This window comes from Pocillopora damicornis, chromosome 4 (genome assembly GCF_964200805.1).
Source record: "Pocillopora damicornis chromosome 4, jaPocDami1.2, whole genome shotgun sequence".
Taxonomy (NCBI): domain Eukaryota; kingdom Metazoa; phylum Cnidaria; class Anthozoa; order Scleractinia; family Pocilloporidae; genus Pocillopora; species Pocillopora damicornis.
In genome coordinates this window covers 2,725,254-2,743,013 of record NC_142673.1, presented here as the reverse complement: position 1 = coordinate 2,743,013, position 17,760 = coordinate 2,725,254, and the positions used below count along the sequence as shown (strand labels likewise).

The 17,760-nt window shown below is 39.7% G+C and overlaps 2 protein-coding genes across 11 annotated transcripts in view; one reads left to right on the top strand and one right to left on the bottom strand.

The window, feature by feature from the left end:
- Nucleotides 1-428: 428 nt before the first annotated feature.
- LOC113665225 (proline-rich protein PRCC) lies at nucleotides 429-7,348 on the top strand. Its single transcript, XM_027180895.2, has 7 exons — nucleotides 429-1,191; nucleotides 2,519-2,575; nucleotides 3,113-3,694; nucleotides 4,124-4,276; nucleotides 4,683-4,820; nucleotides 5,765-5,830; nucleotides 6,279-7,348. Exons 1-7 carry the CDS (start codon nucleotides 637-639, stop codon nucleotides 6,363-6,365), a joined length of 1,638 nt encoding a protein of 545 aa, XP_027036696.2. The 5' UTR covers nucleotides 429-636; the 3' UTR covers nucleotides 6,366-7,348.
- The window catches only part of LOC113665224 (cartilage oligomeric matrix protein), a 43,503-nt gene continuing 32,854 nt past the window's right edge, over nucleotides 7,112-17,760 (bottom strand). For 8 of the 10 annotated variants that reach the window (XM_089203444.1, XM_089203445.1, XM_027180891.2 and 5 more), the window contains 19 exons: nucleotides 17,047-17,340; nucleotides 16,459-16,513; nucleotides 15,822-15,961; nucleotides 15,529-15,675; nucleotides 15,183-15,257; nucleotides 14,553-14,714; nucleotides 14,324-14,428; nucleotides 13,794-13,901; nucleotides 13,299-13,458; nucleotides 12,658-12,776; nucleotides 12,383-12,521; nucleotides 11,730-11,825; nucleotides 11,437-11,615; nucleotides 10,825-10,873; nucleotides 10,221-10,417; nucleotides 9,862-9,936; nucleotides 9,364-9,461; nucleotides 9,020-9,159; nucleotides 7,112-8,826 (listed from right to left, as the gene is read on the bottom strand). In XM_089203444.1, coding sequence (XP_089059570.1) covers nucleotides 8,795-8,826; nucleotides 9,020-9,159; nucleotides 9,364-9,461; nucleotides 9,862-9,936; nucleotides 10,221-10,417; nucleotides 10,825-10,873; nucleotides 11,437-11,615; nucleotides 11,730-11,825; nucleotides 12,383-12,521; nucleotides 12,658-12,776; nucleotides 13,299-13,458; nucleotides 13,794-13,901; nucleotides 14,324-14,428; nucleotides 14,553-14,714; nucleotides 15,183-15,257; nucleotides 15,529-15,675; nucleotides 15,822-15,961; nucleotides 16,459-16,513; nucleotides 17,047-17,340 — 2,370 coding nt within the window. In that variant the 3' untranslated portion in view covers nucleotides 7,112-8,794. The remainder of the gene's footprint in view (nucleotides 8,827-9,019; nucleotides 9,160-9,363; nucleotides 9,462-9,861; nucleotides 9,937-10,220; nucleotides 10,418-10,824; nucleotides 10,874-11,436; nucleotides 11,616-11,729; nucleotides 11,826-12,382; nucleotides 12,522-12,657; nucleotides 12,777-13,298; nucleotides 13,459-13,793; nucleotides 13,902-14,323; nucleotides 14,429-14,552; nucleotides 14,715-15,182; nucleotides 15,258-15,528; nucleotides 15,676-15,821; nucleotides 15,962-16,458; nucleotides 16,514-17,046; nucleotides 17,341-17,760) is intronic. The other 2 variants (XM_027180894.2, XM_089203449.1) reach the window with 1 other exon arrangement.

Below are 17,760 nucleotides of genomic sequence, written 5' to 3'. Positions count from 1 at the left end.
AATGTTTTTCAAGAGAATAATTTTCTTTAACCATGAAGTGAAAACACCCAGACAGGATTTTCCAACAAGCTGACTTTTTAAAACATGTATTCGTGTTTGTTTGTTTGTTTGTTTGTTTGTTTTCGTCTTCTGGCATCTTTCCTCTAATTAAAATGGTGAGCTGCGGGAAACAAAATTTTGACAAATGGTGCCTTTAAGTCTCTTCCTTTTGAACCAATGACCACCCATCTACGGCATCATCTAGTCGTTCCCTTCACCTCCGCCCTTCGTTTGATTTCTTAAAAGCTCAGAGAGTCAACAAAATAATGTTCAGGTATCAGAAAATCAAAAAGGTTTAAAGACAAATCTAGTTTCGTGCCTTCGAAAAATTACCACATTGACAGAAGTGGATGCTGGGGTACAGTCCACCCAACAGTCATTTTGAGTAAACAACCGCAAGAGACTGGATTCTAGGTCTAACAAATATGGCGGAACTTGCGACAAAGACAGTAAAATTTTCTGACGCTTGAACATTCTCCCTGATCACACGGCTCAGTCGCTGATCGATGTAAAAGTCTACTAAAAACATCTCTAAGAACTCCTTTCCTTTGCAATTCGGGTTTGTGAATTCTTGGAACGGGTACAGAGTTGGCGAAAATGTCGCTCGTCGCCTACGGGAGCAGCGGAGATGAAGAGAGCGACGAAGAACTACAAAGCAATCAAGATGATGTTAAACATCCCTCTCTCATCTCCGAAAAAAGTGTTCCCGGTAGAGGAAAGGGTTTGGTTCTTCCTAAACCGACGCAAGAGAAGAATAAATCGAATTCTTCTACCAGTTTAAGTGGGAAAACCGGATTATCTTCATTTCTACCAAAGCCTAAAAATGTGAGCAACCTCGAAAGAGAAGCTGTCGACAACCACGGTTCCTCTGATAACAAGAACCTTCCTATTACCTTGGAAGGGATGGCGGATGATGAGGAGATTTTGGAAATCGAAGAAGAGTATGAGCCAATTGCAAAAAGAGCGAAGAAGGTCGACAATTTTGATGGAGATGAGAAGCCGAGGTCTGTAGGCAGCCTTTTCTCTCTTTTACCCGCACCTTGGAAAGCAGACAGCACCTGGCAAAGGAAAAAGAAGGATGGTAAAGCGTCTGTAACTGAGGATAGAAAATTAAAGCAACCAGTCAAAATTTCTATCCCCACGGCACCTAAGGTAATTACAATAAACATCCAGCAGTATTCTCTGGAATAACAAGGAACCTTTTGGCCTACTGCAGGTTTCCAAAGTGTCAGCTACTTTTATTAGAGGAAACAGTTTGATACCTGTCTTGATCTGATATGCACATTGACCTTAGCAGGCTAGTTTTTTCAACAGCAGTCCTGTGAAAATACTTCTGAGAACGCTGATCATCCATTGCAGCTTGCATTAATCATTGCATTGCCTAAAGTAGGGTTGCACTGTAGCTTGCAGTGTTTTCCTTTTCAGGCAGTAACCAGTAAAATTTTCCACTTGAAGTACGCCTTAAATCACTTGGAATTATTGAAATTTAATAAGTAAAAGGGTTGCTCCACCAGTTTGAATATTTCTTTCACCAGTTGTGCTTAAGATAAGGGAGAATAATAAGCAAGCTGGCAAAGAAATGTTAAAGCTGCAACATATCACATTAATATACTAATCATAACCATTACAATTTCCTCACATGTAATTGGTACCATGTATCCCTTAAAAAAAGAAAAATGGGAATTTCCAAAGTGGAAGAATCTTTTACCTAAGACATTATCTCTACCAGAGATGTTTGTTCTATATTTTTCTTTTTCCAGAAATTGTAACAGTTTTGATTAATTGGTAAGAGGACTTCATGTTGTCCAATTCTGTTTTTAATCATACATGTGACTGACAAATCAGACTCCCACTTCATGGCCATCTTTTTTTGTTTGTCATTCATATGACCAAATTGGACTCCACTATCACCATTATATATACCTGTTGAAAATTTGGTCTCCTTAATGCTTAGTGTACTGGACTACTGCTCAAAAGTTCAGGACTGAAGATGAGGTCTAGTCATTTTATCATGTTCCTGGTTAAAGATGCTCGACTCTTACTGTGCGTATCTCCAACTAGAAGAATTAAAATACACGTATTTGCCAAAAAGTTGTCAGAGGAACTAAATAAGACACTACTGGGTAAACTTTAGTGATACAAGTTAATTCCCCTTAGTATGATGCACTCTCAGACACACTTATGTGTAGACTTGTAGAGTGTATAACAAGAGTGTAATTGTGATACATGTCTAAAGTTGGAGCACTGTATGGGAGAGAGACTCATGTTCCCTGTCATAAAAATATTTTAACATCACCTCATGATTCACATATTTGGTGAACATCTCACAATTTTGATTCAGCAAACACATGATAAGGAGTCTGCTTTTGAAAGGGAAAAAAATCATCATTGATATTAATTATAAGTGAAAACAAAAAGCCACAAAGGTGTGATGCTGATCAGCAAATCTGACAAATTTTTGATAAACATTTTCTTTCAGACTGATTCTGATGATGAAGATGATACACCAGCAGCAAAGAAACTTGGACCATCAAAGGTAATGTATGCATAAGGTGTCAATTTATATTGATTTGTGGTAAAAAGTTTATATGCTTATGAAAAGGTTTGCTGTAAACATAGCATTAGACGCATGCCAAGGAGATGGCAGGTGGGAGTGGATTTATATTTTTTCTTTTTGATCAAACTTTTATTGCAACTGGTTTATTCATTTATATTTAATCTTATTTTCACTTTATAACTCAATTGCAGGGGGGAGTGGATTAATGTTTTTTACCTTGAGCAATGTATTATATGCTGCATGCTAACTTTTGACAGAGTATTTGAACTGGTTTATATCCTTTTTTTTTAACCCTTTAACTCCTAAGATCCCATTAGTAATTCTCCTTTCTGTTTTTCATACAGTTATTGTCATATCAGTGTGGAGAATTTGGTATTCGATCAACTTATAATCCACTAATTGATATTTTTCTATATTCTCATCACTTGTCTGCTTGATATTGTATTGATATTGTAAGAAGAAATTCTGTCTCAGTCACTTATGGGAGTTAAAGGAACTGATGTTCATCATTTTAAGGAAGGATCAGGACTCAAAGCACTTCTTCCTAAACCCAAGCACAGTATCACACGGAGGGCAGACAACCCAAACAAACCTGCTGTTAAATTAACAAGCAGGCCATTGATACCCCACACATTGACAAAGAAACCAACCCCAGCACAGGCGAGGAAAACGGAAAAAATGGTTAAGAAGAGACAAGATGAAGAAACTGTCAGTGAAGATGAAGATGAGCCTGTAAGCTTTTTTACATTCAATGACAAAATTGAGATCAAATCTGACGAAAAAGAACAAACTCTTCAGAGTGAGGATACTGAGTCAATGACAAGTTTCAATGTTGCAGCAATAGAAAGGCCAAATCCTCTTTCATTATCATTGGCACAAGATCAGATACCATCAAGTACTAACATGTCTCAAAGCAGTGCAAAGCATGTGGATGAAGCAACACATCCTGTTGTAGATGACACAAGTGCTCAGGCTGCTTTCTCAAGTGAGGAAATCTCTTCTCAGAAGGAGCTGGAAACTAAGACTTACTATTATGATCAACAAAGTGAGCAAAGCCAGGAATACGGAGGATATTCTGCTGTTGATAATAGCTATTATGTGAGTATAAATACCAATATAAATGCAAACAAGTGCATGTTGTAATTGAAATTGCATGTATATATGTGGTAAAATATTTCCATCTGCTTTTTTTAACTTTCAGCATCCCCTATTCCAAATGATTCATAATTGAGGCTGTAAAATTAAGAGAACTAAGATTAAACCCAAGCTATGATAATTTCTTTTTATTTTAACCTGAAGTTTAAATTTCACTGTGATATAGACACCATTTACCACATGTGAAAAGTGTCTGTGTGGCTTTCCTGTTGACATCCAATTGTGGTTTCAGTTGGAAGATAGAGTTACATATGCCTGGCTGTATAGTCATGTTGTTATCATGGGTTGTTAAATGAATGTTGTTTTTTTTTTCTCCCACTCTCTCTCTATCTCTGTTTTTTTTTTCCTGATTGTTTTCTACTTTTTCCTCAGGCAAATTATAACTATAATGCAAGCTCTTCTGCCAGTCACCCTTATTATAATCAAGAGACTGAAAGCTACACCCATATGTACCCTACAAGTGCTACAGGTGTTGTCCAGGGTCAAGGCAGTCAGGCTGACCAAACACAATTCGATCTAGAGAAGGTACTTAACAAACAATACTGACATTGCAAAGGGTCCTTGGTGCACTTTGTACTTAATGTTCTTATTTCTGATGGAACTGTGGAATAGAAGTAATGTCGTGTAGGGTGGCCCCCAAACAATAATTGTTGGTATTCCCAAATTGTTAGCCTTTGTAACTTCTATTCAAGCCGTAAACATGTAGATGCTAGGTGTATCTGTTAAATCTAAGCATATTTCGACACATAACAATTGGTGTAACACTCAACAGTTCTTGAGATGTATTAGCCACAATATATATGTGACAAAATTTTGCTCATACTGTATACCCTGGGAATTGTCTCCAATCTTTCAACATGCACAAACCGACTTGTAACTCCAAAAAGGATAAATTAAATAGTTTCCTGATGGTTGCATGTAATTTTTTCAGATGAAGAAACTCAAAGGAAGAAGAAATCGTGGCGAAGAAATCAACATAGTTGATATTAATGCCGACGATCAAATAGGGAACTCAGCTGAGATGTTGACGAAATACGGAACCGAAGAAATTGCGTATGCACCTTCTCGGGTAAAGGATGTTACAATTTTTTCTTCCTTTTAACACGGAATTTATATCTTGAATACTTAATGCTATAATTATAAAAAAGAACCAAACAAACAAACCAATATTCCGTTGTGTGTAATTCATAGGTCACAGTCCGTATTCCTCGGTCTTCCGATCGACTTTGTGGTTAAGGCTTAACCCTTTCACTCCCAAGATCTCACTCCCAAGATCTCACTCCCAAGATCTCACTCCCAAGATCTCACTCCCAAGATCTCACTCCCAAGATCTCACTCCCAAGATCTCACTCCCAAGATCTCACTCCCAAGATCTCACTCCCAAGATCTCACTCCCAAGATCTCACTCCCAAGATCTCACTCCCAAGATCTCAGTGGTAATTCTCCTTACTGTTTTCCATACAATCCTCGTGATGTTAATACGGAGAATTTGGTGTTGGATTAACTACTAATCCCCTAATTGATAGTATTCTTTATTCTTATCACTAATCTACTCGAAACTGTATCGCAATTGCAAGGAGAAATTCTATTTTGGTCACTTATGGGAATTTAAGGGTTGAGCAGTGCTGTCCTGCGAGGAGGCCCTTATTATTTGCTCTTTCCACCCGCCCATAAATTTTAGTCCTTGAGCAATAAAAACCTTCAAGAGTTCTGCGAGTGGTCTGGTACTTAGTTCCAGATCCCTTGCAGACCTCTCGCTGGCTCGCTTTGCTCCCGGCCCCAAACTTACTCGCGGGCGAAGAAATGCTGATACAGCCTAAAGCAAATTGTTTATGATTGCTGAGGGATTTTCGAAATCCTGGATTGGACTCTTCTTGGGAGGAGCAATCGGAACTTGTTTTTCCTTTGCCTGTGGCGCTGATCAAAACTTGAACGGTGTAATGTGCTCATGTTAACTGAAGAGGAAACGTTCGCTGTTCATTCACTCGTGTCTCTTTTTGCTTTTATATACAGAAAAAGAAAGACATGCCAACAGCTCAACAAAGAAGAAAACATCAGATCACTTATTTGGCTTATCAGGTAAGTTTTGATGGGAGGACTGGCGCCTGCGCGGGTTTCACATCACACTTATCAGACTCTGTCTCTCAGACAAACGGGAATCACTTTATATCCATCTCCCGGCGTGTTAGTTTGGCTCATCAATTGTTATGGGTATTTAAATATACGTGCAACTGTTTACTGAAGTGGATAAAGTATAGAATGTAAATGTTAAAGATATCCATAGAATTCAAGGACACTGTACATCAAGTGAGCGCGGATGTAAGCACGATTGGTGGTTTTCACTGTCTTATGTGAGTTTTTGCGACATGACGGAAGGGCTGAAACGTTCGTTGTCCATGTCACTTTTAGATCAGTAAAATGCATTATTAAAACTAACTGCCAGTATGATTGTATTCTCCGTTCTTTGCGTACGATTCTAAACCAAATAATTTTTTCGAGTTGTATCTGAATTTTGTTCCTTTTGTAGGCTAAAGAGAGAGAGCTGGAATTACGCCAACAGTGGTCGGCTAATCGACAGACTCGCAGACAAACTCAGTCAAAGTATGGATTTTAAGAGTCGATGTAGTATCTTTGTACATGTAACCAGATTCTGCTGTGAGCTCAAATGCAGCAGACACAGTACAATGGCATTTAAATTTGCTTCCTTTTTCTGCTCCTAAGTTGTAAGTCAACTACCTGCTGACTTACTTCTCCAAAAGGTCAGTTTGACTATTCAGTCTATTTTTGCGTACGTGCATCTACTAATTGTCGTATAGTTCAAGTAGCTTCCTGGTATCCCATTTATGTGGTGTTTCCTGTACACATGTGCGTGAATTTAGTTATGCATACAGTGCACGTTAAGGGTGCCGACGTGTCCCCCATTGTTACAGAAGACACTGGGGTCTCAAGTTGAAAGCAAATCGTCCAAGATACCTCAGCAAGTAGTGATAAAGATGAATGGCCCTACGCGTGGTAGAGCTGAGTTGATTGTCAGCGAGAGGATGGTTGGAAGGTAGCGATATATATTGCACTGAACGCGGCCACTTGCTATTTGCTTCAACTCGAAAAATAGTATTTGTGGATCGTCTTTACACTCAGACATTTTTTGGAGGACTAAGCAAAAGAATTGGGTGCAAAGATTTTTCCTTCCCTTTCCGGATGATTAGAACGATTTACCATTGGTGAATGATATCCTCAGGGAACGATCAGCCTATCAAAAAGCCGGTCAAAATCGCTGTAACGACCTGGCATTCCCTTGGTGCACACTGTCGACCAAAGTTCACAACAGCTGCGGCAGAAATGGTACAAACAAAACAACAATTTTACTTAAGAACTATATTTGAGCAGTTAACTGTTAAAGATTTCCGTAGAACCCCATACTTTTGAAAACAAAGCTTCAATGTCAATCAGTTAATCCTAGAACTGTATACATAATGAAGTAGGGAGCTGTGCGGAAATCTTGCTAAAAACTGTGTAATATAATCTGTGGATTTACATGAATGTAAAAAGTGAGCGGTCTTACGACCTTACTGAATAAATCTCCGATAACGAAGAGAATTATGTTGATGTATTACTCGGAACAGCTACGCAAAAGAAACGCGTTAACTCTGTACTTGTTAAGTTCGATGTTTCTTGATTGCCAGATCAATTCCTGCAGTGTCGTCCTCTTGAGCTTGATTTGAAAAAGACTTATTTGATCGCTGGAGGCCAGAACCGTTATTTGGTAAATAATGGTCTCAAGAATTCATACGGAAATCGGAACTCGAAGGCCGCAGTTTTATTAGTTTACTCATGCATAATTGCCATAATCGTCAAATTCCTTGCTTAATTCCTTTGACAAATATTGGAGTCCTTGGCGTTTCTCGAATTAAGGTCCCAACCCGTTTGGAAGACCTTTATCGTTGTGTTATGGTAATTTCAGACAGCATGTATCGACCAGTATTGAGAAAACTAAAATTAAATTCCGTGGACCTGATTGAAAACCTTACTAACAATAAGGAACCAATAATTATAGATGTAATACCTACTTTTAGTAGCTATTCCGTATTTGACAACCAAAAGTACTAGCGGATTATTCATCAATTCTATTTGTTAATTTCTCTTGAGGCCCAATATAGCGAATCGGTCCACGTTCGTCTGATTCACAGCTAAGTCGTTTTACAATTTTACCGCGTTTTTCAGTGGCATAATTTACGTAGTTGAGTACACTCAGTTTTTTTCTCTTTGCACTGCTTAGAACGCAGTATTAAATGAGATATTTAATTGTTCGTTTGCGTACATTTACGGACCATATATACAATTCCGAAAAAAAAATTTTCCTAACAAGATCATTCATAATGTCACTATCACCGCGAGGTCCTGGCGCAAGGCTACGAACGAGAATTTCGCCCTCAGAATTAATATTGTGCTAACCTAAGACTTACCCATTAAATATCCCAGGATGCATTACGGCAGTTATAAGACGTACTTCTGTAAATTCAGGTTAGGTTTGAGAGAAATTCCTCGTTCACGGTCTAGATTTTTGAGCTGTAGAGTTTTATAAACTGCCATCGGCGACTCTCCATTTTATTTCGCGCTATCTATGACTAGAAGCATCGATAACTGACCTTCACCCTGTTTATTTGGGATGATGTTTGTTAAGAAATGTCATCTCTCTTAATATCATTAATTACTTAACTCAGAATCTTCTCTATAAAATGCAAAATGCTGCAAAGGACACAACATTCATAAACATCTATTTCTGGGTTCTTGAGTATACACTTTTGTTTCGCACTTGCGGCATTTAAATCTTGTGTTGAACAAGAAAAGCATGCGTTATCTTTACGACATTGTATCTCAGACTACGCCTCCATGACTTGTGAAAGGAACTTCCCACCAGCCAGCGTGGAAAGAGGTAAATTGACAAATAATCCCTTGGTGGCACGTTGGGACCCGAAGCTCTTTAGTCATGTTATTATTGCTCCATCATAAAGCGATACATCTCAGTGTCGATCTCTAGGTTGATCAAAGAGCCTGGTAATCTTCTGGGATAGTTTCTATAGAGAAATGGAAAGTTTCTTGTCAGTAATGCGGAGAAAGCAGCCAGAGAAAGCTTTGCAGTTTTATGTAGCTTGCTCGACTAGGTAAATGGAATTGTTGAGTTTACAGCCTTGGCAGATACGTTTGCAACGCTGTGAAATCTAAGGTGCGTGCGTGCGTGGGTACCAAGGCATTTACATCGACACTTACCACTACATCTGTATGAAAGATTTTTCCACAGCACTTGCCCTTGTGAAAACACATACATCCCGACTTTGCCGCCTTTGAGAGTCTTGTCAATTATATATCCGGTATCCACTACTATCTCGCCTTCAGCATAAACGACCAGTCTAAAAAAATAACGGTTACAGTAAATTAAAAAATAGACCACACACTGTTGTTTCACGGTCATTTTCAAGCATTTTGGTTACATTAAGGTCGCTTGGAGAATTCACGACGAGTGGTGAAGATCGAACAGAATTCACCTTTCCTAACTTTTCCGACATAGTATCTTTTCTTCTTTAGATAAGTGAACTATAATTGTTTAGACTTACTTTATTAGTCCAATGGACGGTCTGTGCATCAGCCTAAATTCATGATCTGTTTCGTCCTTCCATGCTCTTTCCTTGCTGTCTCGCCAAATTTCTTTACTCTAAGGAGATATGGCATCCAGATTAGTTTGTTCCACGTACACTGATGCGGTTCTAATGCCTTGGTTTCTGAGACCAATTTTAAATTTTATGTATTTTTTTGTTTGTTTGAGGTACATCCAAAAGGAATTTGAAGTGTGATCTTAGTTGCAATAGTATACGTTTTTTTCTCGGAAAAATGTAAGGGTACGATTTTCGTAATGATGGAGATGAAATACGAGTTCCTCGGCTCTTTCCGGAACGGAACTGGAAAGTTCACCCTCGTAGTTCACGTGGTTACTGAGCTAGAAAAATGCATAACTGGCGCTAAAATCAAAGCTTGGTAACCAGGCTTAAGTTTCCCAAAGGGGTGGGCTAATACCAAGAGGCCAAAGGAGTTGTCATTTCTAAGTTTTTACTTACTTCTCCTTCTACGTCACCAGAATGCCACAGTGCATTTCTGAGAGCAAATCCAGGACCAGTTTTAGAATCAATAAGCTGCAAGATAAAGAATCAAAGAAACAAATAAGAAAACGGACAAATTTTCTTCAAGTTCCCATGTTACGCAGTGAAGAAAATTACTTGTGTTGTGGAGGGGGCAGGTGGGGAAGAGGGACCAGGCCCCAGCAAACCTAAGAGCTGCCCATGTGCGTCACGAGTTTTCGTTACCGGCAATCAGTGAAACTTCGAAACTGGCTAAGGAAAATATGGTGAATCCGCAATTGATACGCTGAACTTTACTCATCTTAAAACTATAAAATGTTTACTTAAGTATGAATTACCTTAATTTGTATTCCTTTTACTGCTTTTGCCCTAAACGGTTGCATTTCCCAGTACACTTGATCTTCCTGTTTCCATGATATGACGTAGAACTGTCGGTTGTTTTGGTAACTGAACACTAATCCCACGAAATCGTCATCGTGTTTTGTTGAAACTCGAAGTGTTCCGTTGAAATCCACACCGTTAAACCGAACATTCCCTAAAGTTGTAAGAGAGTCAAAAATTAGTTATTTTCACTCAAGTCACAGGATCAAACATTTTAAATTAATACTTTGGTTTGAAACCAACATTGCTTCTTATGACTAATGTACGGTAGGTAAATGTCTCCACTTCATCAACCGAGTAGATGCGAGTCAAAGGTAGTCTTACACTTGACAAGTTTTCTTGGTTGACTGTTGTTGTGGGTTATCTGCTTCTGGGAAACATACTCGAGAGAGCGGGTTGCACCAAAGTTGGCCATCTTACAGCAGGCCGTACTTTGCTCTAGGTCAAACACACAAATTTTATTCTGGTCTCTTTGCTATCCTCCGTCGTCACCAATCACATACCAAGCACTGCGCAACTTCCCTAACTGAGGCTGCTACAGAGGGAATCTTTGACACTTACCGACAGCAATCCCCGGATCACTGTTCTCTTCTTCTGATACTTTAGTGCCCTAAAAACATAGCAATCAGAAACTTTAAGTCATCATCTACTTGTAACATGATACATTGTAATTCAGCAGTGGCAGCTCCTCAAGGTAGCTCTCTGTCCACAGATTTCTAGGTCAAAATTGGGATTTGGAGTGTTGGTCTTTGTAAAGGACTGAAAAAAAGAGACCGCGAAGGGAAACCTTCGAAGCAAGGACAACAAACGGTAGAACTTATAATGGGTTAAAAGAGGTAAGGTCCTTATTTAAAGAAGAGCGCCGAGAGCTCTCCTTGAATGGTTCTTATACCTTATCCACACCCACAAAAAACTGAGTGGGAGAGGAGATGGATAAGTGGCAAATGCTAATGTGCTAATTTGCAGGTAACGGCTTACTGGTCGGGGAACTTAACAAAAGCCGAGGAGTAATTCTACGATGGACTGGAATCCCATTTGAGAGGATTAGCTAGATTCCTAGTTGTGGGATGGCTCCTGTAACCGGATATACACTAGCAGAGTTGGCCTACGGGTTGGTAAAACGACTGAACCATGTAACATTTAATTTTCCATCAAAATAAGGCATCTTCTCACCGTCCCATCCACCGCCCAGATGGGTGGCCTGCTTTGGCGTTCAGTTGGACTAAGATCAATTTTTATCAGGTTGGTAAAGTCTGTGTGGGTCACATGATGATTAATCGAGCACGCATCCTCATAATCCGGGATCTTATCGCCATCGAAATCGCCATCACAGGGGTCTCCGAGACCGTTTCCTGAAATGAGCAGAAATCGTTGGTTGACAATTTTACTACAGATCGATGTAAAAGTCAAAATGCTGATTAAACACAGCGTCACTTGCTTTTAAAGGACAGCATAGGTTTACTTACCATTCAAATCTCGCTGAGTAGGATTGGGTACCAGTTGACAGTTATCAATTCTATCCGGAACTCCGTCATCATCGTCATCGTCATCACAGGCATCACCTGGATGAAGACAAAAGAAATGATTTTTTACAACAATTTCTGCACTGTGGCTCACTGCAGCTAATAAAACTCTGATTTGCTTGGCATTTAACTTAACTCCTCGGCGTATTTTGGCCAGCGTTCAGTATTACATCGTTAAAGGTATGATCGTAAATCTGATTTTTATGGAATAGGAAGTTAAGTTGGATAAAGTACGAAATTTCTTCTTCGTGGTTCGACGATGGGAAGAGGGAGGAGAAGGACGGTGGGGAAAAGCACAGGGACAGGAAAGTCTTTCGTGTTCTTTCCTGGTCCACCCCTTTCCCCCCCTCCCTCTTCTTCCATGTCGCCCTACCCTAAGCTGTAGGTTACCGAAGGTTATTCTCGTTTTTTATTGTATTTTTTGTATTTACTTGAGGTCCCTTAAAAACACGATGATGCTTAATATATCAATGCGTACATTAAGTTGAGTACTTTTTCTTTTGTCGATTTTTTTTAATCATCGTTATTGTAGTTGTTGTTATTGTTATCATCTTAGTTATCATTAAAACATTAGGAAAATAATGTGTTTTGCCAACCTTGCTGATCTTGGTCGTTATCTATCTGGTCTGGGTTGGTAACTCCTCTGCAGTTATCGATCATGTCATCCACGCCGTCGTTATCGTCATCTCTGTTCAAGTCACAGTTATTTCCCAGTCCATCGCTGTCTCTGTCAATCTATAAATAAATCAACATGTAGACAGTCAATAAAATGCTCGCCCGGCTTTTTAAGGTAGAAGAAACGCTTGTCTTGAGTAAGAACTAATCAAAAGGCACGTGTGATTTAGCTCATTGTATAATTCCTCTTAGTCACCTGTTTGCTGTTCATTGTCGAGGGGCAGTTGTCGCACTTGTCACCGACTGTGTCTCCATCTCTGTCTTCTTGCTTTGGATTGTAGATAACTGGACAGTTATCTTGGGAGTTTAATACGCCTGTGAAGAGATATAGACAAGTGAGGCTATTTGGTTGAAAAGCTGTCTTCTTGTTCAAATTCTGGTAGCCTGTGGTAGACTATCAGGCAAAAGAGACTAACATATGAGCGGGCGAGGGAAAAAACGGCACAGTTCTTACGAGTGACTTCAATTACCTTTTCTATTTCTTTCTATAGCCCAGCTTAGTAGCACTCTCCCGCAAAATGACTACCTGAAAGTGGCTTAATTGTGCAGTGTTCTAAATTCAATTCGGTTGACAGGAATTCGATCAGTTTTGATATTTGGAAGGGACGAGATATGAAGTTAACAACTGATAGATATCAACCAGGAAGTCTCTAACGACACCAAGGTTTATCGCAACCGTTGTGCGCATACTCTTTTTAAACCCGCGTTCTTCTTTTTAATCCCATGTTCTTTCTTAACCCCGTGTTTTCAATTTGATCAAAATGAGCAAGGAAAAAGAGAATTATAAAGTAAAATAGTCTGTATTGAAATTTGCAAAAGAGGAACAAATCATTTTACCATCTCCATCCACGTCTTTGTCGCATACGTCGCCTATTCCATCTTTGTCAATATCGCCCTGGAACTTGTTGGTGACGTAAGGACAATTGTCGCATTCGTCGCCAAATGGATCGCCATCGACGTTGCTTTGTCCTGCGTTATAATGATGGGGACAATTATCCTGACGAAGAAAACGAGGATGGAATTCGCAATTAGTGGTCATTGCGCAAGATTGTCTTTAGCACTTGCAATTTCCTCAGCGACACCCAAGTTATAGGTCCGATGTCTAAAGTAATTGAATCATGACAAACACATCACATGCGCAACACTCTTGCAAAGTGCAACCTCTATTGAATCGATAACAAAATTTTTCGGACATCAAGAATAAGATGGTTTTTCCAATATCTAATACATTTGCTTTGTAACAAGATGAACATTGAGCGGGGAAACTCACTCAAAACGCTAGAAAAAAAGACATGCTTTGTTTATGGTGCACCTGTCTGGTGTAATACTTACCACATCGTTGTTAACGTTGTCTCCGTCCAGGTCTTCGTCACATACGTCACCTATTCCGTCCTCATCGAGGTCCTTCTGATCTAGATTTGGTATTCGCGGACAGTTATCCTAAAAGAGATAAGCGAAGTAATTAAGGACCAGAGAAATAGACATGACTTGCAAGGGTGAAACGGAATTCTAAACTGGACAGCCTTTGTTCCATACGGTCACGTTCAATTTGGAAACAGGATGCATCCTTGAAGATAAGATGAGAGATTCAGCTTCGCAAACGAGCGGAAATGTAAGTAGTTGGCTGATATCCTGGTGTCACCAAAATCTGTTAGATCAAATTCCGAAGACTATTCGATTCGAATAGATGTTTAAATGTCACGTAGAAAATGGTCGTGAAACAATTTCTAGCTAATTTTTCGTCAACTGTTCAGTCTGATCCAACTGATGTTCCACCCATGGGAAGTTCTACATTAAAAAAGACTCGCTGCAGTCGTGGGAAAATAGATGCACCGAGGACAGGAGAGGGTACTTTCTCTTACCTTACGACATATCTTTTCTGTGCAGTTTAGTTCAATATCTGGAAAACCGTCTAAATCACCGTCCTCTGCACACAAGTGACCTTCTCCCGCATAACCAGGACGACACTTCAAAAAAAAATGAAACTAAGTCAGTACCAGAGAAAGCTCAATTTAAGAAATGACCATGACTCAAAAAATTAAATTAGCGAGTCCAATTTCAGGCTGAAAGTTGAGAGTTTACAAAATGTACCTCGCACTTGTAGTTTCGACCGCTCTGAAGTCGAATGCATTTTGCATGCTGATTGCAAGGATTGCTTCTGGGATCGTTTGGATCGCAGTAACTCAGATGGTAACATGCGTGTCTTGGATCACCGGTAAATCCCTCAGGACAAGGCGAACAATCGTATGATCCCTGTAACAAAGATAGTTCAGAGAAGGTTAGAAAAAATTTTTTCTAATTCTGGGAGTAAGCAAAGGGGGCAATGATTTTTAAGATGTGTACTGCAGATGCAGTGCAGATGCATGTGTACTGTAAGATGCAGACTGAAGTGAGCGACAGTATGGTCTAACCGATGGATGCATCGATCGATTGACCCCAGAAAGGAAGCATCGATCGCTTGACCTTCCGAAACAAAACTCACCAACTTTAAAAAGGTGGTCAATCATGGAGACACAGAAGGTCAGAAAGGCAGACAGACCGACTAAAACAGTCCAGTCCTCCATATTGCTTCCTGGCCGCTCGATTAGCTTACCATAACTGCTTTATTCAGTGGTCCCTTTCTGACTGACTGAATGACTGACAGACTGATCAAGGAATGGATAAACAAATAAAATTGGTTGGTTATTACTATTCGGGCATGATCTTGGGAGATTTACTCACCGGGCTGTTATTGCACCTGGACTGTTCAGCACATTTACGTGGAGTCTCTGCGCATTCATCAATATCCACGCAAATCTATGCAAGACAACAAATCGTCACTGCAGTTAATCCTGTATTACGCTTGTTAAACATGTATTAGGATTTGTTCATTAACCCCTATCAAATGCATAGTTTAGATGGACTTAATTGTTGGCGAACTTCAATATTTAATATATACACTGTGTGCGCAATAGATACGCAAAGCTTTGTAATTTTTATTAACAACTTTCACGGCTCTTTTCTACAATAATTGAAGTTACGTCAACATAAAAGTGCTTTTCACAGGAAAAGCTGGGTCCTTCGATACCTGTTTGTTGTTCCTAGCGAAGTACAACCCTATCCCATGAATCTCTTTGCCTGAGTAACCTTTAGGACATGGAGGACACCAATATCCGGGACTTCGATTCTGGCAGATCACCCCAACGTCTTTGGCGCAAGGGTCTTCTTCATGACACTTAGATGAAAGAAACAAGCGCACAGTTAACAGAAATATACATGTACGCAAAAGCAGAAGTAAATTCCGCAAACAAGCTAAGCTTTAACCACATATTTCTATGAGAATCTAGCATTCTTTTTAAACATATGAATTGCAACATTTACCTCATCAACATCTGAACAGTTGACACCATCTCCAATCATTCCAAGTGGGCACTCTCCGCATTCAAATCCTTTAACTGTAGATGGATCGTTGAAACAAGGTACGCCAGGAAAACATGGTTTAAAACGGCAGAAGTCTTGGACTATGAGAAGTAAAAGATTGGAAATGAAGACGATAAAGGAATGAAATCACAAGACACAAAAATGAGCCAACGGGTTATCAAAAACGTCCTGCCAAGGCTGCTGCATGCTGAGATGAATCAGATTTTGAGTACAGTGTTCAACTATTAAGAAGGGTGCCAAAAAAGTGTTCAGAAGCCGCGATGGCTTGGTAATTACTGCGGTTGAATACGGATCCAAAGTTATGAGTGTAAGACCGGATAGCTGCTTCGTATTCTTGGACGAGACGTCTAACTGTCAGAGTGCCTCATTTTACGCAGAAGTAACAATTTAACCACTTAAGAGTCAGGATCAATGACGAAACACACGGATCTTCCCTCAATGGACTGGTAACGTGTCGAAGGGATGCCTCTCTGTTGAAACTGGGATAAGCTCAGGCAAAATCGACCTTCAGGCTCCTATTCTGATTATACCCAAACCTCAAAACCCTCCAATTTACTTAAGTATGAAGTGTTCTAACCTCGACACATTTGACAGTTTTCCACAAGCCTTCTCAAGTACTTGATTTCAGCCACCTTAAATGAATGAATAGCCACTCATCAGAAAGCTGTTCTTAAGGAGGGCTTAACGTTAATTCGTTGGAGCATGTGCATGAGCATGACGTAACTAGCGGCCTTATTTGTTTCACAAAACAAACGAAAATCTATTGGTTTTACTTTCACGTGTCTAGCCTATTTCCTTACGGTGGACTGTTCATGACATTATTTGGAAAAGGCCTCCGATAATTTTCTGCTGACGTTGCATTTAAAATAAGATTTTCCTGTCAAGTACACTTAACATGGAAAACTAATTACTTTAACTTTCGCAAAAGCCTGAGACGCTAGAAAATTTCCTTTATTAGTGCCTACTGAGACAACAATTTACAAACTTCTGGAGAGCTTTCCTGGTTCAAAATCTAGCAAGCAGGTTCCTGGGCAGGAGGAAGTATAGTGGAATAACTTATCTTGTTTTTCCATCCAAAATAACGTGGAAAACTTTACTTTTTCCTGTTAATACCGCCTAGATTTATACATAAGAATATCACGTGAGCAATACGCAAACACTTTACCTGCATGGATAAGTCGTATCGAATATCCCGTATGAGGCCCATCAATTCAGTAGCCACTTCATGAGTAATTACGCTTATATCGTTAATCTCCGGTGGCTGAGGAGCTTTCACTAACGGGAAGACAACAGCAGAACACGATAGAGAATACATTTCTTTTCCAGGATTAGCTAAAAATTTACAAGTAGAAGTTCTCAGTTGGTTACCTCCCTCCTTAACAGCGCTTTCACAGTCTGGTCCACCAAGGACACTGTCCAAGGGGCGTTTGAAGATGAATGAAAGCGATTCTATGGCGCCCTGAGAGAAAAAGTGAAACACTCAAATAGAGAACTTTAGTATATGTGCTGTAGGGAAACGAGATGTTTAAGACGCAACATGCAAAATTTGTCTTCTCTCATGTCGTGGAACTCCAGGGAATACTAGTATTATGAGGTAAACGACTGACGGTAATGTTGCTATAACGGATTCCGACTTCTCTTGGAGGTCAGCTAGTTCAGAGCGTCAGAATTCGCAAGGTACTAATAATTACCAGAAATAATTCCTCACCCCACGTTTTCAATCATTCCTCAGTCTCAAATAGAAACAAAGAATGAGCTGGTAAAATTCCCCGAGTGATATTCCCCAGACTGCATTAGGCGCGAATAAGCCAAGATTTTTTACTTTTCGACATCTCGTCGAAGCTTAGAATTTTCCGATTGCTCGGTTTTCTTTTGCATA

What these genes read in the sequence shown, in the direction of transcription:
- LOC113665225 (XM_027180895.2), top strand. Translation starts at nt 637, where the DNA reads ATGTCGCTCGTCGCCTACGGGAGCAGCGGAGATGAAGAGAGCGACGAA. An exon ending in CACAATTCGATCTAGAGAAG is followed by an intron (nt 4,277 to 4,682) that starts GTACTTAACAAA and finishes TAATTTTTTCAG; the next exon opens with ATGAAGAAACTCAAAGGAAG. An exon ending in TTGCGTATGCACCTTCTCGG is followed by an intron (nt 4,821 to 5,764) that starts GTAAAGGATGTT and finishes TTTTATATACAG; the next exon opens with AAAAAGAAAGACATGCCAAC.